Below are 21,049 nucleotides of genomic sequence, written 5' to 3' on the forward strand. Positions count from 1 at the left end.
TGTGGATACATTCATGGAGAGGGTGGTTTCTTACATCCTGACTTTTAATCTAGCGCCACCAAGTAACCAACACTTCGGTAGGGTATCTTGAAAACTGATCTGTCCTCTAATTTCCTCACAACAACAAAAAATCATAAAATCTCAATGTCATTTGAAATAAAAAATACTCCCCAGATGATGAACCATATGCATTTAGACACAGTATGAGATTTCCTCTTGTGCAATTGTCTGGCTCAAATGTCCACTTCACCTGAGACATGTCCGCTGTCCCATTCTTAGGACAGACAATATATTTTAGACTTGTACTAACAAATTGAAGAATGTTGTTTGCTTCTAGAAAGGTTTTAGAATTTCAGAGCTGTTATTTTATTATAACTGGATCCTATCTGAATAGTTTTGGCCATCAGCTGGGAGGACATTCCAACCACAAAATCAGATGGGGCAAGACTCCTGCGTAGTCAGACAATCAGAAAGGTTACTTTAACAGATTATCTGGACCACATTGTTTTAAGGCAAATCAAGTGAGGCACCCAAAATGTCAAAATACTGTTTCAAATGCACATACACACACATCACACGCATTCATGCATTATGTAATACAGTAATAATGTGCCTAAGGTACTGTAGCAAATGCAAGCAGGCATGCATACACATATGAATCAGGAGTAGTCACACACACACACACACACACACACACACACACCCTCTCACACAGTGAGCAGAAATAAAGGCTGGGCATATTTCTGCTCATTCTTCGCTGTGTCTCAGTGGACTTTGCCCTCAGGCTTCTTCGTCTGGAGCCGCTCAGTAAACAAGTCTGAAACACGAAGGAAAGAAACCTGACCGGGCCATCAGCCATACCTGAACAAGACTGTGCTCTGCTCGCACATCAGCTCACAGCACTTGGATACCGACGTCGTCATAGAAAACGCTCACTCATGTTTAAACTTACGACTGAAGGATTCCATGCTTTCTGGGTTGATTAAAAACCGCTGTTGCTGACGAAACCTTAACAAAATAAACACTTTAAGTCTACACACAACTTTCTTGCACTTTTTAGATCTAAAGAGCTAAAGGTCTGGCTATTCTGCAGCACAATGCATCATAGGTCTGCCCTGCCAGAAGCATTATGCTTCCAGAATCTTCAGTTGAGGAGATAAAAGCTTTCTTTTCACCATCACCTCAGATCCAGAAAACAATTGGCTGTTTGTGAGCAGAGCTATGTTTAATGGCTTCCCTCCATCCAGCAAACGTTTGAGAAAACACAGACGTGTGTCTGCACAGTGTCAGCACAGAGCGGGGACAACAGGAACAAATCCCACAAGAGGAGAGCAAGAGCGACAGAGAGCCTTTCCCCTCCAGCTCAAATGGACGTATGTTCTGGGAAATCACCGGAATGCTTTCGATAGCACATAAGCAAAGCGACAACGACAGAAAAACCTGACACAACTGTCTTCCAGCCTTTATTTCACAAACACACACACGCAAACACCGGCCTGGGAGAGTCTGAATACAGATGATGACTGCAGGGGTCAGCGCTGATGCTCCCAATCCTCCCAAAATAAAAATGCAATTTCCTGAGCGGCTGAAAGAAGACAAGAGAAAATAAATCTGTTTGTACAGAAAAATGAATCATTTTCTTTGGCAGCTCAGAGTTTGACAGTGCAGAGCAAAAATAGATGAAAATCTAAATGGCAAAGAAAGAGGGTGACCCTCATTTCCAAAGCAATTTCAGGTTAGTTCTTGCAGAAGTGTTCCAGCTGTTTCTTGTGTGCAAATAAATCCAGGAGTTACTTTATGGAGGTGTGCATATTCATTTTTGTTTTCTATTAGAATACCAAACTGGTTTGAAGAAATGTTGGATATGTAGTACATACATAGTTTAAGCCTAGTCTGGCTCACAGAAAGTAGGCTGTTAGTATAAGAATGCCATTGGCTTTTTTTGCACCATCACTGCATCCTGGGCTTAGCCCCTTGATGCCTGAATTTATTTACACTTATATAAAAAAAGCCACGGCTGCCCATGATATAAATTCAGGTATGATGTAGGTATGATGCAAATTAGAGACCAGACATAAACGGGAAACCGGGTTCAGCCAGACCTTTCTCCAGCACTGGCACAGCGCTAAAAGAAATTGCAGAGACAGGTCAATCACTCACTTCAATCAGTGGCATATTACGTAGTCAGAGAGCTGAAGACAGTTGGAGCAGAAGCATCTATGCTAACCTCTTTAGGAACCGCCATTGCTGTTTTCAACAGTTGCTTCACTTTTCGCTGTCATCACACCTAAACCAAATCCGAAGCAGCCAGCAGTTCTTCATAGGACGCTGACTGGCAAGCGCATAAGCCTGTCAAGATGGATTCTCACTTGATCTTGTGTGATCTTGCGAATCCAATATCACACGAGATCAGGTTAGGCCTATTTACAATTAAGTGCTAGTTAACCCAAACAGCCTCCCAAGAGAAGAGGAAAGCACCGTGCCCACCAACCCAAATGGTGAAGCAGGAGGAATCCCAAAATAGGTCTACACCCACACCCCAGGACGAGTTTGCTAAGCTTGTTTAAAAAGTGCCCCCCCCCCTTTGGCAAGATACTGAACCCTGACTTGTTTCTGGTGGCTGTTCCATGTATGTATGTTAGTTTATGTTTGGGCACTTGGGTTCAGTGTATGAATGTGTGTAAATGGTGAATGCGATGTGGTGTAACAGCACTTCGAGGGGTCGCAAAGACTAGAAAGCCGCTATACAAATACAGATTGTGTCAATGCACCTCTCTCTCTCTGTCTCTCTCTCTCTCTCTCTGTGGAGCCATGCATGTTAAAAACATAGTAGCAAGAGAGAGTATTGTAGTTTTACTGGCATCTATGTTTTGATGCCAGTAAAACTACAATACCAGGGACGGATTCACGATCTGTAATCTTGAGTAGGCTTGTTCCCAGTAAATGTTTTGTTCTTTGCATTCAGTGCTCTCCTACAAAAGCTGTAGTTGTTTTTTTAAGGAAAAGGCCAACTAGTGCTGGGCTCTACGCTGACCTTTTTCTCAGTGGAGCACTGTGCTCCTAAATTTTTTCATTTAGGAGCACAGTGAAAAATGTTCAAGTTACACAAAGTTTAACAAACTATTTATCCCCAGTATCTGTACACTCTGCATTGGTCTTAAAATATTATCAAAGCGTTTTAAAATATTGAAACAGATGTTTTGAAAATTTGACATTGAAAACAGCTTTTTAAAACACTGATCAGTCACATCACAAAAAAACTTGATTGGTGCTTGTGTAGTTTTTGAACCAGGGACGGATTCACGATGCACCAGCAGCACCCACACTATCCAAACCTAATGTAAACAAGACTACTGAACTTTAGTAAAACAGAACAAGGGGAAGGTGCTGCTCTCAGGAGGCTAGAAGGAGCACACACTGGCATCCTGTGCAGTGGAAATCTACATATTTCCACAGACTCTTTTACAACATGGAGGAGAAACTAGTTTAAATAAGAGTAATAGTATATTTTTTTGTTATGACATTAGATAAAACGTTTAATTTTAATCTAATAGTAAACTGTTAATAATTTTTAATTTTACTATATGCATTTTCATTTTATGTAATAGTATACTATATAGCTCAGTCACCACTGGTCTAATATTAATTGCAGTTGGACAAAACAGCAGTTTCATTTTCATTCATTAAATCCTTGTGCAAGAAAAATAGCCTACATTGGACTCTTAATTAGTTAATGCTGCTATCTCATCAATAATCAGAACCATTCATGCAGGAGGAGTTCAACATTTGAAAGTTTACTGTAGCACGTAAAAATTTATTTTATGTCCCACCCCACCCAGGCTGTGATTGGTCAGTTGATGAAAGGGGAATTTAAGAGCACATCGATTTTATGAAAAGTGACTTAAGTGCGACTCAAGAAGTGAAAGTTGAAGAAACCAGATTGTGGTTTCAAACTTTTCTTTATGGTCCGAGCAAACACATGATGCCTAACAGTGGACCACTTCATAAATCTGAGGTTGAACATTAAAAACAATTATGATAAAATCTTTTTTCAGTCCCTTTTCCTTAACAAAAATCAATAGCGTCATCAATTCTGTCATCAGCCATGTCATACTTTGCAAATTTAAGTAATTTTAGTAAGAGATTTTATGTAGCTGACCCTCCTTCCTCCCCCCCAAAAGCTTTAGCTGCAAACTTTGCATCCTTTTCCACAGTCATCAGTTTTTGAGTGAGGCCATAATTGACTTCCTTTCCACCCCCACAGAGGAAAAATGGTGCATGATGACTGGCACCCGCTGAAATAATATCATGCACAATATCAGCAGATGAGCTCAGAGTTGGAGTTGTTTTAATGAGAAGGGATTATTTGCCATCTCAGGGGCATTATCTCTGTTCATATTGTAAGTTTGACATGTGGCTCAGCAGTGGAATTTGTTACAGAAGAGTACAATTCTTTCTGAGATAAATGTGTCAAAAGTCAGTAGGAGTGAGCAGGGCCAAAAGAGCGGACATATCATCAGACTGATCCAAATGTTGAACATCTTTGTTTTAAGCATTGTTGCGCATTTACACTCATTGTAAAATATCAGGAACCAATAACCAGTGAAATGCAAGACCTTCTGAGGAAAACCCACAGCCTGGTTTCAAGCACATTGTTGAAGAAACAGTACATTGCCAACGGCCTCTGGAAAATCAGACAAGGCAATAAAAAAAAAATTTTCTATGCTCCAGCTGGAAAGAAAGTTTGTGTCACCTTGAAAACTTTAAATGGAAATGATGTGAGATCCCAGCTCGGGGATCATGCAGCACTTTTTATTTCTTTGAAATCACGTAGAAGGGTCAGTGTGTACCCGGGGTGAAAAAGAGAACAAACAAATTGTTCAGCACTGTGGAGGCAGCTGGACATGACTTTTCAGATTTTCTCCTGTGAACTTGCTCCATTTGTAAAACCTTTAGCATGCAATATTCATTTCAATATTAAATAAATAAGCCTATGAAATAAAATAAAAAATGGCTATAAAATAAATCCTGAAATAATTAACAAGGTAATGAATATATAAAAATAGATATAAATAAAGAAATTAGTCAATATAGTTCAATAAATAAATAGTTTTTTATTTTAAATAGGTGTTTTAAAAGTTCTCTCACAAATTCAGACCAAAGCCGCATAACCAAACATAGCCTCTGAGACTGACAAAGGTCAGTTTGACGACAGTGAATACAGGGAAGGTTTTCTTCCTGGGTTTGGCTCCTGGTACCCCTGGCATCCTGCTCTGCTTTAACTCTGGGTACGTTTCCTGATGGATTTAGCATAGCTAACTGCTTGTTAGCTCAGTTAGCTATGCTGTGCTAGAGGTGTAAACACCAACAATCCCAGCAAAGAACTTACATTGACAATTAAAACTAATTGGTCATTCCATTCAACATCAGAGCACAGCAGCAAAGGTATGCTGCTGCTATTTTGGACTAAAGGTGGGCTGTCTGCTAGCTTGACGCTCTCGCTACGGCAATATCAGCTGCTCTGTTTCATCAAATGTGAAACAGAGCAGCTGATATTCACCCGGGCAGACTGAAATACAACCGTGATGTTGTGTCAATTGAATTAAATTTTATTTATATAGAGGGAGAAGACTGCAAACCAAAATGAGAGCTCACAATCGTACAATTGTATTTGCTGTTACAGCATAACATTTCATTCAGTTCCTCTAGTTTTAAATGACAATGTCTTGGGCTGTTGTACCATTAGCGATTTCAGTCCAAAATAGCTGCAGCAAATACTGCTGCAAATACTGCAGCGCAATTTAGTAGTGGTTGTCAAAAAGGTACCACTGTTTCGTGCTTCTATACTCAGAGTCAACTAATAGGACAGAGCTTCCCTGTCATCCAACTGGCCTCTGTTAGTCTCAGAAGCTGTGTTTGTCATGTTGCGTAGGTCTGAATTTATGAGATAACCATGCCACATTTATTCGAATGACAGCTGGAAAATAAAAGTGGCATTGGCAAATAAAAGTCAAAATAAATAGTCATTTGAAAAATGTTTTTTAAACAAATACCTATTTTTGAAATATATTGACTCATATTTATAACCACAATGAATTATATATATTAATTGCCTCATTTATTTATTTCAGAATTCATTTCATAGCCATGTTTGTTTACTTCATAGGCATATCTATTTATTTGTATTTATTTAATATTGACTTAAATGGCATTGCAAAGATTTTTTGTCAAATAAAATGTTCATGGCTTGAACCATTTGGATTCCTGCCACTTAGGCATAATATACGTTTTGAACCACAAATTTACATATTTGAGTTTGTACAACAAAATGTGGAGCAACATTGCCCTCCTTTCTATCAGTTGTCTCCCAGGGAAATTCGGCTTTTTGCTTCACAACTGTTGATGCTTTCAGTTTCCCGTTCATGAAAGATGCTTGTCTTGATCTCAATTATCGTCCAGATTTATAACAGTTTCCATAGTCATAATGGCCCCCATAACGCAGCAAAGAAAGCCTTACGGTAGATGGTCTCATCTGGAACGGATCTATCAGCAACATAATGCATATAGATTTCTCTCACATTTTAGTGCATTGTTCGTCAGTGACCTCATTCTGAACTTTGATCGTTGCATGAGGGTTTGTCTGTTTTCTGTGGATAATGTTGCAACACAGTGGTGTAATGTCCTAGGAGAAAATGAGGGAAGGAATGAAGACCCATGATCCATCTTCATTATTAGTTATTAGTGTGAGCATGTACTGGAGGTGAACCTCTAAGAGTTTGAGCTTTGCTATGGTTGTATTCCTTATAAAGATACAAGCCAACACAATGACAGACCTCAAAAAGCTTAAACAAGATTTGGAATTGTGAGAAAATTACAAAGAAAAGTTAGAGTGATGATCAGCAGCTGCTTTGGCATACAGCACAGCACCCGCATTTGCTAAGATCTGATGCTTGGAAATCTCTCGAACCTTTTATCTCTCTGCACACTTTTTTTTTAGCAAAATGCCATGTATAAACCAGTTAGGTGGCAGTCAATTTTCATCACTGTTAGCAAATTATACCAGCTGGAGCGACTAAATACGACCTCTCTAACAGCTAAAATGAAACTTGTGCAGTGCAGTGCGCCAGCGTACATCACAGGGTGTTCAAGGCACCACTGTTTCTGTTTCATCCAGGCTGTACGTGCCCCTGTTCCCACTACTCTTATCAACCTTGCAAATTATCTGACCTTCCCTGTTCACCTTTTTCCATTCTCCCTCATCAGCCCTGCAGTACTTTACCACCCTTTTTCACTCACTTATTGCCAAAGTGTCCTATGTTATGTGACAGTTCCCTGGTTCTCTTACCATGTGGACCTTATTGCCAGACCGTTGGACTTTTGATTCTCGCCTGCTCTTTGTTGGATCTGTGTGTCTTTCTGAAATGTCTTCTCTGGTTTTTAATCTTTCCTGCCTCACCTGCCCCTAAGCGAGTGTCCCTATATAAAATGATAAACTACTGAACTGCATCAGCTCTGCCTCGGGTGTCTGCAATGCGTCCTGGCCCTGTGTTCCTGTTACCCTGCCTGCACCAGCTGTGATAACATGAATGTTTGTAGCATATTTCATATCAGTTTATCCTCTAGTGGCGACAGCGCAAGAGTAAAAGGCAAGATTATCAAAGACATCCAAACTTATTGACAAAACAATCTCAACGCAAGGTCCATTTACTCTGAAGCTTTTGACCCTTTCACAGTCTTAGCTAATGGCGTTTACTCATTGGTCATTGAACTTCACTTTAGGAATTCTTGCCTGTGTTGGCACAAAATGTATACAAAGTGCCTAGGTGGACAGTAATCAGAAGCAGAACCAACAGAACAAGAAATGGAAAGATTTGTCACAGGAAACTGACCTAAAAGAAATGTTAATTCATCTTATTCCCCACCAGAGTCCGAAAGAAAACCTGAGTCACCAAAAAAAACCAAACTCATGCAGAGCAGCGAACGCTACTCGGCTAATGTATTTTATGGATAGACAAGCTAGCTGTGGCTCATCAGAATGAATCATCTGCAGGAAAAACCAAAAAAAAAGAAGTGAGGATTGGGGATTTCAAATAGTAACAGATAATAAGTGTAAAAAAGATTTGCTTTGTACTTTCTCTTTTCCTTCTACCTGATTTCTTTGTGTGTGTATGTGTGGTTGTGTGTTCATGGAAATATCAGCCTGTGGAAACTGGGGGGGGAGAGAATCAGTGTTGAGTGGAAACACACTCATTAAAGCTGTTTGTGGAGGTGTGTGTGATGTCCCAGGGTTGTGCTCAGGTGGTGTTTGGTAACTAACCTACACACACATGCATACTGCACCCATGAAGAACTTGTGTCTACGCAGGCCTGATCAGTACAGACTGCTCATCCACATGCTCCCTGGTCAATAATTACAGTGCATGAGTCATAGTGAAAAGGCACAGTGCAGGTAGTAGTTACCTGGTGGTGGTGGTAGAAGTCAGAACAGAAACACTGTGACTAGATTGCCCACCCGCCATCCGCCATCCACATTGTCCTATTTTAAAACAATCTAATTTCTGAAGTGATCAGAATTAACCGAAATTATATAATCACATTAAGATTTTGCACATAATGACTTTTAGGTGATCAATTTACTGTATCTCCAATCGATCGTTCACTTCAATACACACTTGCTCACATTTAAAGTTGTGAGAGTTTAAAGACCCAGGTCAGCTTGTTGTCACAAGAAGGTGATGATTCTGAGCCCCTCCCCTCCTTATAAAACAGCTGCCACATTTGTTCACATACTATTTAAAGCTGCACTAACTTATATTTTTATATTAACAGTGGATTAAATGACTGTATGTGTAATTTGAAAGGTGTCTCTTAGTGTATTGAAATGAAGTATTTTATTGGTTATGGATTGAATTTTAAAATATTGGGTCCGTGTTTCTTGGTTGCGATAGCTTAGGCGCAGAAGAAGACGAAAAATTTATTACTTACATACATATCAACCTTACCAGGCCTGAAATAAGAGCTCAGCAATATGCATTTACTTAAGCACTGTACTTAAGTACAAATTAGAGGTATTTGTACTTTACTTGAGCATTTTCTTTTCATGCCACTTTCTTCTTGTGCTCTCAGAGGTAGGTAGCCGTTTGTGCTTTTTGCTTCACTACATTTATCTGACAGCTTGAGATACTTTACAAAGTAAGATTTTCACACACACAACCGATAAAGAGTTTCAAAAATATGATGTCTTATTATAAATTAAACTACCCAGCAGTTAGTTGAATTTAATTTAATTGGTCGAGCCAGATGGCTGCTTGTGATTTGGCGCTATATAAATAAAACTGAATTGAATTGAAAATTTAATTGATTGGCAACTATTCTGATAATCGTTGAAGCAATTTTTCATGTAAAAACCCTTTGTGGTTTTGAAGATTTGCTAGGTTTTTTGACTGTATTTTTGAGGTTTGGACTGACAAAACAAGCGTTGTGAGGGTGTCACTTTGGTCTCTGGGCAATTGTGACAGCATTTCTAACTATTTTCAAAATGTTTACAATCAATTAATGGAGAAAATTATCAGCAGACTAATGAATAAAGTCATTAATTGCAGTCTGATACAAAACAGCATCATCAACCAGCTGCAGAAGAACAATCCTGCTTTTGCATTAATGCCTGAGTAATAATAATCTAATGATATATTTAATAGTATAACAAGCACAGGACACATTTTTTATACTTCAGTGAGCACTTTTACTTATAATTTTTCCTGATTATACTTACACATACTTCTACATACTTTTAATCAAGTAACATTTTCAATGCAATACTTTTACTTGTAACCTGTATTTTTACAGTCAGGTATTAGTACTTTTACTTAAGTAAAGGATCTGAATACTTCATCCACCACTGACTTTAACTGACTTTAATCTTGGTATGATGACTGTGCACTGTTCCTCTCAGCTATTGCCTAACCCACAATCAAGTCTGGGCTGCAAAATATATCAAGTCAGCTAATCCATCTTTCAGCCTGACCTGCAATGAAACCTTTTTCATCCAGCCTTAAGAAGCTACTGACCTACCCTGAAGAATTTCAGTTGTATTTTGTGTCCCATGATGGTGTAAATGCTGTTGACTTTTAATATAATTAACCATGCCTTTAGTAGCATTTTTCTTTCCAAGGACCAGTAATGGCAGCACATAACATACAGTACATAAAACTTTGACGTCAACATAAATTCCTGTCATCACATCATATCTTTGGCTTGCAAATAGTCAGCACAGTAGCACAGTTGTTAGCACTATCAACTCAAAGCGATATTGGGTTTGACTTCAACACCTGGCCGGGGCCTTTCATTGTGTCGGCAACCTCTCACATTTTAAAAGTAGCTTAGTTTTCTTGGGATATAAAATAAGAAATGTTTTACTTAAGTTTTTCCAAATTACATATATTTTTTCTAATAAACCAGTGACAACACAAACTTCAGTTAGAGCATATTATTATCTGTCAGAGTGCCATCTTTGCTGACTGACTGTTCATAGTTGTTGCACGAATGAAAGAGATGCAAGTTGGTTTGGGGAAATCTGCAAGAGAGTAAAAAGTGTGCCAGCAGGTCGCTGTGTCAGCTACTGTTTTTTCAGGACTTATCCTTTAAAGGGTAATTTGCATGGTTTACACCATCTTTCCCATCGCTTATGATAATGTTGTAGCCACCAAAGCAATTGTTGAGCTCTGGGAACACGGTGACATTGCTAAACATCATCCAGTAGCAACATGAGCGGTCAGATGATCAGATCAGTTAAACAGCCAATAGTTTAACCACATTATCTAAAGTAATTTATTTGGGGGGATAACAGGCCTCAATCTGCGGGGAAACTGCCCGAGCAACTAAGGCCAGTAAGGTGGGCCAAATTTGAACTAAGGAAAATTCTACAAATGAAATCATCACCCAATTGCAATAACCAAAATGTTTTTAGGCTAGCTGCAGTTCCTTCATCTGTACTTAGACATACTCCCACTCAACAGAAAAGTGTGTCAGTCCTCAACACTCAATGATCAACACTCTACGTGGAAAGAAATGTAATGAATCCCTCTTCCCCAAGCTCAAGGTCGGTTAAAAACCATCAGAGGATTATTAGTTGCTTGGAAACATGGCAAGAAGTGTCTGGCTGGAGAGCATGACCCATCTTCATCAGTGTGAGACACGAGCGGCAATATCTGAGCACACAATAACAGCTACATGGGGAATGTAATTTTTAAACATACTTTTGATATTGATCCCCAAGGAGATATTGTTTCTCTGCATTTAACCCATCCTAATTAGGAGCAGTGGGTAACCACTGTGCAGCAGTTAGGGGTTCAGGGCTTTGCTCAAGGGCACATTCGGCAGTAGTCCATGCTGGACTTGAACCGATGCTCCAACATACTACATATCCTTTGTGAGAACAAGTGTCTGTCAGGTTCCATGTTCATGGAATTTCTCATAACTTTAATTATTTTATAACATTATGTCCTATGGTGATAGCTTTTAGATTAATTATAATACACATTTGTTAAATGAATGGACAAATATTTCTGTCCTAATCTATCTATGTTCTACCATAAATTGGGAACCACTACAGCAATTGCTTCTTGAAATGGAAATCCTCTGGAAGTTAAACAACGATTAATTTGTTATCTGTTGCATTTACATTCAAAACCTAACATAAGACTTGCTTTAAGTGCATGAACTCCTAATTGGGACACTGAGCGCCTCTATGATAGACTGGTGCCAGGTGAGGCAGAAGGTTTTGTAAGAGTATATGATGATGTGGCGTCTCACCATCTTTTCTAGTGTTTACAGCCCAGCCCAGGATAGTGTCTCTCCACCTTACTTTCCATTCCTCAACCCCACAGAAGAAAACTGTTGCTCGGTTCCTCAGATTGTGTTGCATCCTGGTCCGGTAAAAGTGGGACCACTGCAGCATCTGATAGGTGGGCCGGTGCCTCATCAGCCAGAACTGCATAGAAGTTTGACAGCTCCATATTAGGCTGTGATGTCGCAATAGTTCCTGCACCACAAACTACTTCAGACCAGTATGGTTGCTGCAGGTTGGCCCTATCTGGATCCCGTTCAAACCCACTTGGCACCCGGCACTGATGTGACAACAGCACTCGGCTATACGGTTCCCACAGCAATGCTGATGCTCGACCACCAAATTAGCCTCAGACTCATCAGACAGGCAAATTTGATTGCAGTTCTTACACACAGCCATGTTTTTTAATGAAATGTTTGTAGGCAGGCTGTTGGTAACAAGCTGCTACTACCCACAGTTATCCCAATAGTTTCCTAAGTTGAGTAACTTTAACCCAACCGCAGTAGCCACTGCTATACTATGGTGCTACCTATGGTCTTTAAATATAGCTATTTAAAGACCATAGGTAGCACAAATCAGAAGGAATATCCACAAGTCTTTCATATAGTTTGACCAAATTTGAGATGGATCTGGTTTATTTCGGAGGAGCTTGTCAGCATCAGAGAGAATTGATATTGATTTAATCTTTAATTCCTCTCCATTTTAGCTCAATATTTTGTTTTTAAGCTGTACACAGCTGTACTGTATGGTTTAGTCTAGAATTGTTTCCAGAAGCAGCAGGCAGCTGGTTTCAGAGAAAAAGAAATTAAACCCACTGTACACTACTTTGTAAGCACCATACAACAGAGTTGGCGACACGTGTATTGTTCTTTTTAGTTAAATATTCTAATTTAAGTAGTTTCACTTTTCTGCCACTAAGATGTATAAAAGGACAGTGATTATTGGAAGAAACATGACCCTAAAAGCTACTGTTGTTCCATATCCACTGAATGTGTACACAGGCACTAGCATGCTAACTCGCTAGCTGTATATGAACTATAACAAGGCCGTGTTAAGTCAAATGTGTTTTTAGCTTGTTGTGCAGTTCTACCCCCGAGAAACAAGTGTAAATAGGAAACCTTTTGCTAGCACATTCACAGAAACAAATTTAAATGGTGACAGTATCTCATTGTTGTGATTACAGCTTATTCTGTGATTGATCAATGTATTTATAAAATCCTTGTAAGTTCATACAGTTATTAACGGAGTATAATTAAACTCTGTAAAAGTCTATAATTATTTCAGTGGCACACTCCAGGCTCCAGAAACACGTGAAAATCTTATGCTGCTTCATTGCGACAGCTCAACACTGGTCACAAAGAGAATAAATCACTGCAGCCACATTTCATTAGATGAAAATATACACCCATGCACTCTATTCCCTCAGTGGGCTCCTGTGTGCCATGTCTGCTCTGCTAACTGCATTAGCCCCGGTGCGGTAGCCTGCTGATGAATAGCCAGCAGTAGGTGTTAGGTAACGTGTTGGGGGAGAGTGAGTCCCGGGTATCCATCATAATCATCACCGCCTGGGGAGGTCTGCTCTGGATGCTGATGGTCAGCTGGGTGGCATTCAGCTGTTGAGGGGTGGGCTGGCAGAAAGTACCCTTGCAACAGTGGAAGGAGGACCACATGTAATTTTACTCACAGTTTATTTCCCAGTAGAATGGTAATTGGAAATGAGCGACAAACCGAGCAACCCTAACACATACAGTCATTGTCTACTTTGGTTTGCAATTCTCAGATACAGGACTACCGTTCCATAGCAGATATTTAGGGAAAATATTTTTCAAAACGTTTCATAAAGTAAATAAAATATGAATGTAATTAACTAATTTGGTGGCCCTGGGCCCCCACTGACTCCCCAATTCTTCCATTCTTACTGTGCATTGTGTATGTACCCCAACCCTATCATCAGACAAGAATATCAATATTGGATTACTCTGCAATCACTGGGCCACATTCAATTACAACTTTTTTGTTCACATCCAATGCAAATGTTTACAAAGCTCTCACTGTCTATACTATCTGCACAACTATGGTACGGTTAAGGATAGGGAAAGATTGTATTAATGGTTTACCAAAATGTTCCCCCTTGCACCACTCCAACCTTCACGCCTTTAGACCTGCTGCATGCACTTCATAAAGTCTTGCACCCGTACACCTGTAAACTGCCGCAACTACTAATTTGAAACATCACGGTCGGTCACGGCACCAACTGTGTGTGGCTCCATGTTGATGAACGTGTTGTTTTGTGGCACCGGCAAGCAAGTCACTTCTTCGTCTGCCTTCATAAACACAGACACAAGCACAGAGGTGGAAAGTAACGAATTACAATTACTCACGTTGCTGTAACTGAGTAGTTCTTTTGTGTACTTGTACTTTGTAAAGTAGTTTTATAAATCTGTAAATTTACTTTTACTTTATAATTATTTTGGACCCATAATACATAGCGATTTACAGTTAACCTTTGTAAAATGACAGAACAATAAGTTACTGTAAATTTTTTATGTAGAAACAACAGAAATTTGTAGTAGCCTCTGTAGTTTAGTTTAATTTATTATTATGGATTTAGGCCTACCATGTTTTTAAGGAGTCTGTTCGCACTGATATAAGCTAATAAAAAGGTTCATTTTGCAAAAGCTTAAAATATTAAGCAGTAATATGGCAATTATTTTTGAAAGTCTGGCCCCCACAATGTCTGCTTAGAAAAATTCATGCCTTTGACGTAGAGGTCAGTTAAATGATAGCCTACTTCCATTGGTGGTTAAAAATTTGTTTTTATAGTTTGCTTTGCTCCAAATAGCCAAAAAGACATCAGTGCATGCTGGTTGGCATTAGCAACTTGCTGGTAACTAGTTATGTATTGTAATAACGCTAATGATATCCCATTAAAATGATCAACTCTGCTTGTAATGTCTTGTTTGTGCGGCAGGCCGACTACTTTGCAGGGTTGTCTTTATGCAATATAAAGGTTTGGATAAGTAAAGAAACCACTTCAGTGTTCCAGATTTCAAAAGCTGTGAACTAGGACTTGGTGTCGAAGCACAAGCAGATTGATGAATTCCAACTACACAGTATGACGCTTTGGGCAGTGTTCTGCTGGGACACCTTGGATCCTGCCATTCATGAATAATACTTTGACACATACCACCTACCTAAACACTGTTGCAGACCATGTACACCCTTTCTTGGAAACTTGGTATTCCCAGATGGCAGTGGCCTCTTGCAGCAGGATAATGCGCTCTGTCACAAACAAAAGATGGTTCAGGAATGGTCTGAGGAAAACAAGAGTTCAAGTTGTTGTGTTGGCCTCCAAATTCTCCAGATCTCAATCCAATCGAGCGGCCTGTGGAATGGGCTGGACAAACAGGTCTGATCCATGGTGGCTCCACCTCGTAACGTACAGAACTTAAAAGATCTGCTGCTAAGGTCTTGGTGCTGAAGGTTGTTATGGCTGAAGGTGTATATGCCAAACAACCTAAAGGAGAAGCACCCCCTGGTGGCCCTACTGTCTAACTCAAAGAAATCCTAAAATAAAGGAGGTGGATAAACTGGTAGACTTTGTCAGAGATTGATTCATTAATTCAAAATAAAGGACAATGGGACATTACACAGAAGGAGAAGAGAATGTGGAGTTCCAAGAGACCCTTTTTTCATTTGTTTTCCTTGTTGGAAATTTACTTCTTTATTTAAATGTAGAGCCATCAACCAACAAATAGTAGGTAAGTAGCTAACAAGCTCTGATAAGCCCACATGATCATCACCAAATAGCTAGTTAATAACTAGCACTTAGCAGCTAAAGGGCTTTTGTCAAATGACTCGCGTTGCTTGCTGTGGAGTTCTGGTGAAACTGACCCATAATGTTATTAATATTACTATGAAAAGTAAATAAAATGTCTGACGTGAAAAAGGTATTTTATTGTTAAATATTCTCTTGTAACTGCAATAGTTTGATACTGCTTTTACACCACTATGATGTGTACCATTCATCAAGATTCATCTTAACTTGTTTTAACCAACAATTCTAAAGCGGACTGAATCTCTGCTGGGCATACACATGCCAGTGTAAGAATACCGAGAGATGGAGTAGCTTATATAAGGCCTGTTTTATCTATCTGAACTTCTGAGCACATGTTCGGAGCTCCCTTATTATCACTGATATACAGCAGGTGTGACTGTAAATCTTTGTCTCCAGCACTCAAGAGACAGCTCTGGTCATGGCCATAATAAGCAGTCAAATTATTCACCTTCCAAACCATTCTGTTTATTCTCACCCATTCACAGACTTATCGAGTCAGTTTTCTAGCTCACATAAACGCTGAGGCGCCAGCTGGCTGACATTTCACCTCTATGGCGGAAACATGTCCTAGATTCTACACATTAGCCAGCTGCTCCGGCTCTGTCCTGCTATTATATCTCCTGATAGGTAGAATGGAGAACACAGTGTGGGTCACGTTTTAGACACAAGCTTTTTCTGGAGCTGATGTCCAAACTTGAGTTAAGGAGTGAAACAGAGGTGTATAAACTCAATCTTTGTCCTCCTCGGTATTGATCTCAAGACACAGGATTTCTGTGTAGTTTGGAGTACAGCCTGCCACATTTGACAGATATCTAGATGAGCTTAACAACACACTAGACGAGCAGCTTTTCCACATCTGTTCACTTCATTCTGCTCCCTCCCCTCTCCCCTTGGATCACTGTTTTTCTTCTACATCTCATCTCATTTTTGAGGTTTATTTTTAACCACGTATGGCTATGAATAGCTTGCACCCTGAAATGGAAATTTAAGATGAACACAATGGGAACTTGGCTCCATCTCTGTCACCCCCAGAGGGAATAACTGACTCATGTAACCTCAACAGAAATGACCGCAGCCACACCAAACAAAGAGAGAATGGGGGGGGGGGGGGTGAACAAAACAATAAAAATACAGATTTACGCCAACTCTTGCCCATCTCCAAACATTACGCACAGTGGATCTTTGATCTTACTTTTTTGTCTTTTTTCATTATGCAATTGTCATTCCTGGAGTGATGAAAAGCACATGGCCTTTGCTTACATGTTCCCATTATAAAGTAATAACTTCCAAGCGGGCCTTGCAGGCCTAATCCAAATCTAGCCGAAGAGGAGGGTCATTAATCAAACCGTTACACCCAAAAGGGTTTTGTGCTGCTAGGGAAGAAGCAAATAGATCTCTCTATAAACAGACATGACTGTCCACAGTTTATTTCCAATCAGGGGTTAGAAATGTAGCTCAACCTTAGTCTCTGCAGAAACAGATCAGTGTGTTTGTAATGGATGAATGTTTGAAATGCCAAGGATAATCTTTTGTCAGTAACCAAACAACTTATTTCCAGTTTAAAGTGGGATTAAAGGTTGTTTTTTTTGCCACTAGGGGGCAGTAAAAAAAACACAACATGTGTTTAGTTACATTTTTATTCATTTAGCTGACAGTTTTATCCAAATGTGTCTTATCCACTGCTTCATCGCCACTCCCGCATGTTATCACCTTATAAAGTTATGGCGGACGTGCTGCTGGCAAACAGTTTAGACATCCAGTAAACATGAAGCAAGGGCCACAGCTAGAAGTCAAATCCTCAGTATTTTTATTTTTAAAGTTGACTACTTTTAGGCCAATGAACATAAATAAATAGTGGATTCAGTGTTTCTCCAACAGACTTTCATTCTGGCAGTGGGGAGAACAGAAAATACAGTATACCAGAACAGTTAAATCTGCTCAATATTTTTATATTAAAAAATAACTGTGTACAATGTCTGATCAGTGCAGGCATCTGTTTTCGGGCAAAAGCTCTGATAAACCCACTAACCTGCTCAGCAGCAAACAGCAGACAGACACAGTTAGCAGCTAGCTGGTGGAGCATTTAGCAGCTACAGAGAAGCTGGTGGAGACCAAAACAGAGCTAAAAGAGGCTAAAAGACTTACATTCATTAGGTGGACACAAACACAAGTCCAACTGAATACTAATGTTGCTCTGTGTCTGCAAGATATGTAATAGTTTCTCATATCAACTTCATAATACGTCAAGAAAATAGAGCCGGTCCTGTCTTCCCTGGGGCCATAAGCAAAATTCTGCTTTGGGGCCCTCCTACCTGAATCGTGCAGCCAGGTAAACAATTTGCCATTGCTGTACAGTCACATCTGACACTGCAGTGCTCTCATTACAACCCTCCCTCCTTTAAATCAGTCTGTCACTGTAATAAGCATGAACTGAGTGGAACCTCTTCTAGACTTGTCTTTAGGGTAAGAAAAATCCAGTGCTGATTTGAATGGACGTCTGTGCACTAACTCAGTCCTCATGAAGTTTGTCAAGACCGTTCTGCTGGATCATTTGGTGGAGCAGCAACTGTTCCATTAGGGTCTGAGCTGCTTGTATCTGATGCTGGCTGTACATCTCTGTTTGTGTTAGCACTGGCTGAGGATGGATGTGGATCAACTGTGCTTGTACTGGCTGACGATCCAGCATCTACTCTACTGACAAACTTAAGCATAGCCCCTGTAAATTACAGATAACAGAACTTGCTGGATATTAATGTTATAAGCTGCATGAGGCCCATTCAAACTGGCTCCACCAGGTTTATATACATTTTCAAATTTAAAATACTACTTATACCATGACTTGGGTGAATATGTGATGTTGTGCCTAAACCTAAGTCAGTGACTTCATGCATGTCAACTGGCTAACCAGTTGCGTTGTCGACGTAGCAAACTGTGGCCTTTCATATGGACGTTGAAGGGTACCTTTAGCGTCAAATAATTCCGCTTTGTCACGCTATCTGAAAGCGTCGTTAATGACGCACTGAGATGAAAACGCGTTGGTAGGTAGGTGGGAACTACAGAAATGGTCATAATTCTCTGTGGGTTCACAGGATATAATAGTGGGGTCACAATAAAGAACAGGTTTCATATTACACTTATCATTTGATCCACTGCTAATATATATTATACTGATGGCTGTAGCTTTTTTTTGAACCCATCACACAGCCTATTTATCCTTCTGCCATCAGGCATTAAAAGGCACACAAATAGGACTTACCCCACAGACTCTGCTACACCCCACTTCCCTGGTGCCTTGTCTTGTAAGGTATCGTGATCTTGATTTTATCACCGTGGACCTTGAGAAATGGCATTTCATTCATTTGTGTACTCGGTATGTCGATGAATGATAAAAAACGCCATGAGCAGGGAGCTCACACTATATAGTTTGTAATTGCAGAGCTTTCAGTCAATTTAAAATAAAGCAAAATCCCAACTAAGCTGTTTATCTTTTGATGTCCTGATGAGGATATGCTAATAATACGTCCCAGAGGTTTAGCAGCAAAGACTTTCCACTTTGCTTCATTTCCCACCAAACCTATAATTCCTCCACCATGCCCACATCAAGGCTCAGCGCTAAACCAGCCCTCTCGCTACATGCCACTACTTCCCACATCATTTAAAAAGAAGTCTGCAAATAAACATCTCTGATCTTATGTGCTGAAAACAAAGCATAAAAGCCCCTTGAGACTGTTAAGCAGGTCAGATTGTAGAACAAGAGGAGGAGAGACCTTTTATAGTCAGAACAAACTCATCCTTGAGCTCAGGTGGCCAACAACTCGGGATGGTGACCTCTCTAAAACTCATTGATAAGCTACCACAACTGATGAGCTGTTTTAGAAGATGAGAGGAAAGATATCAAGAGTCCTGAGCTCAGTGATGTTTATGTGTGCAAAGTTGTGTAAGAGAGAAAGAATCGGTTCTTAGAAAGGTGAAACAGAAACCGAAAGCACAGGGGACAGAAGACAGAGAATACAAAAACATGCATAATCCGAAAGACAAACTGACCAGTCGACAAGCCAAATTCTCCGCTTTCCTTAGGTGACCCGGCCAATCACAATAGTCCACTCACAAAAAAGGGAAGGTCAAAGGTGAAGCTTTCCTGGCTTTAGCTTTCAAGCTCTGTCCCCCAATCTCGGGAACCGGTTCAGATTCAGCCGCACAATGCCAGAGTGTGGGATCTTTTTTTTTCAAGTGCCGGCATATGTTTATTTCTATTAGCCATGGTGGGCGGCAACATTGACGTGTGAAAAATCATCGAAGAGGAGGGGTTGTAAAAGTGTGAGAGCTGACACGTTCAGTCTGGCACTTGTTTAATGAAGCTGTGCCACTGGAGGATAAATAGTTCGGACACAAATGGAGGGAAAAACAAGGCCGTCCTGGAACTTTTTGCCAGAAGTTCAAAATCCATTTGCAGCATAGAGACTGGAGTCCTCTTAAGTTGTGTTATTTTTTTTTTTTTACATGCCAGCACCACTTTTCTTTCAGTGCGGTGGACTTACACTCAGATTGTTCCATTATGTATTCAATTACAGTAACAGGTCTGCTCAAAAAACACACATGCACACAGTCTCGGCACTTGGCGAAATTACAGTCCAGGATCACACACAAACTCTTCCTTCTCCTCAAAAAAGCCCCAAACTCTCGTTGATTCGTCACTCTCCCTCACACACAGAAAACTTAAACACACACACACACACACACACACACACACACACACTCTATTATGGATAGTTGTGGTTGTGGTCTGTCTGTTTGGCAGCCCCCATCCTCGTTCGAGTATCGTACTCACCCCATGGCAGCAGAAAGAAGTCCTTCTGGCTCTGCTGAGCAGCATACACACTCATGCACACACACTGATGGAGTCTAACAAGGGGGTTTCCTCTTCTGGTTTCTCCCCTCTGTTTTTACCCCCCCACCCTCCTGCCCCTGGCTTTAGAGATATCCTTTTTTGGAACCGGAGGGGGAAGAGAAAATAAATAGTGTTAGAAAGTGAGTAAGGGAGGCAGAGACAGGATCATAACAATTGCTCCCCATGTCCCACACCAGGGACCTTACCAGCCTCTTGTGATACACCACTCTCCCTCCAATCATGCCTCTTTTCCCCTCCCTCCTTCTCCCCCTCTTCTTCAGGTTGGAGAGTATGCAGGCCTGCACGGAGGCTGTCCGGACAGGGACAGCCCTTTTCCCCCACTGTCTTTCACTCATTCTCCTCACTTCACATGACATCTTGATTCCTGATACTTGCATGACTTTGGAAGACTAGTCATTAAGCTTTCTTAATTTTTTTTTTAGATTTTAGATTGGTCAAAACTCAGGGATCAGTCTGA

The 21,049-nt window shown here is 40.2% G+C and overlaps 1 protein-coding gene across 4 annotated transcripts in view; it reads right to left on the reverse strand.

Moving 5' to 3' along the window:
• The window catches only part of pde5ab (phosphodiesterase 5A, cGMP-specific, b), a 112,224-nt gene extending 91,614 nt beyond the window's left edge, over window positions 1-20,610 (reverse strand). For 2 of the 4 annotated variants that reach the window (XM_038731233.1, XM_038731232.1), the window contains exons 1-2: window positions 20,512-20,581; window positions 15,040-15,127 (exon numbers count right to left, since the gene is read on the reverse strand). In XM_038731233.1, the coding sequence (XP_038587161.1) occupies window positions 15,040-15,127; window positions 20,512-20,566 (143 nt within the window). In that variant the 5' untranslated portion in view covers window positions 20,567-20,581. Of the gene's footprint in view, window positions 1-15,039; window positions 15,128-19,727; window positions 19,845-20,511 lie in introns of those variants that run through there. The other 2 variants (XM_038731236.1, XM_038731237.1) reach the window with 2 other exon arrangements.
• Between the last annotated feature and the right edge of the window lie 439 nt (window positions 20,611-21,049).

Source organism: Micropterus salmoides, unplaced genomic scaffold, assembly GCF_014851395.1.
Source record: "Micropterus salmoides isolate LMB-PRFRI ecotype aquatic unplaced genomic scaffold, ASM1485139v1 Ms_hic_scaffold_2, whole genome shotgun sequence".
NCBI lineage: Eukaryota > Metazoa > Chordata > Actinopteri > Centrarchiformes > Centrarchidae > Micropterus > Micropterus salmoides.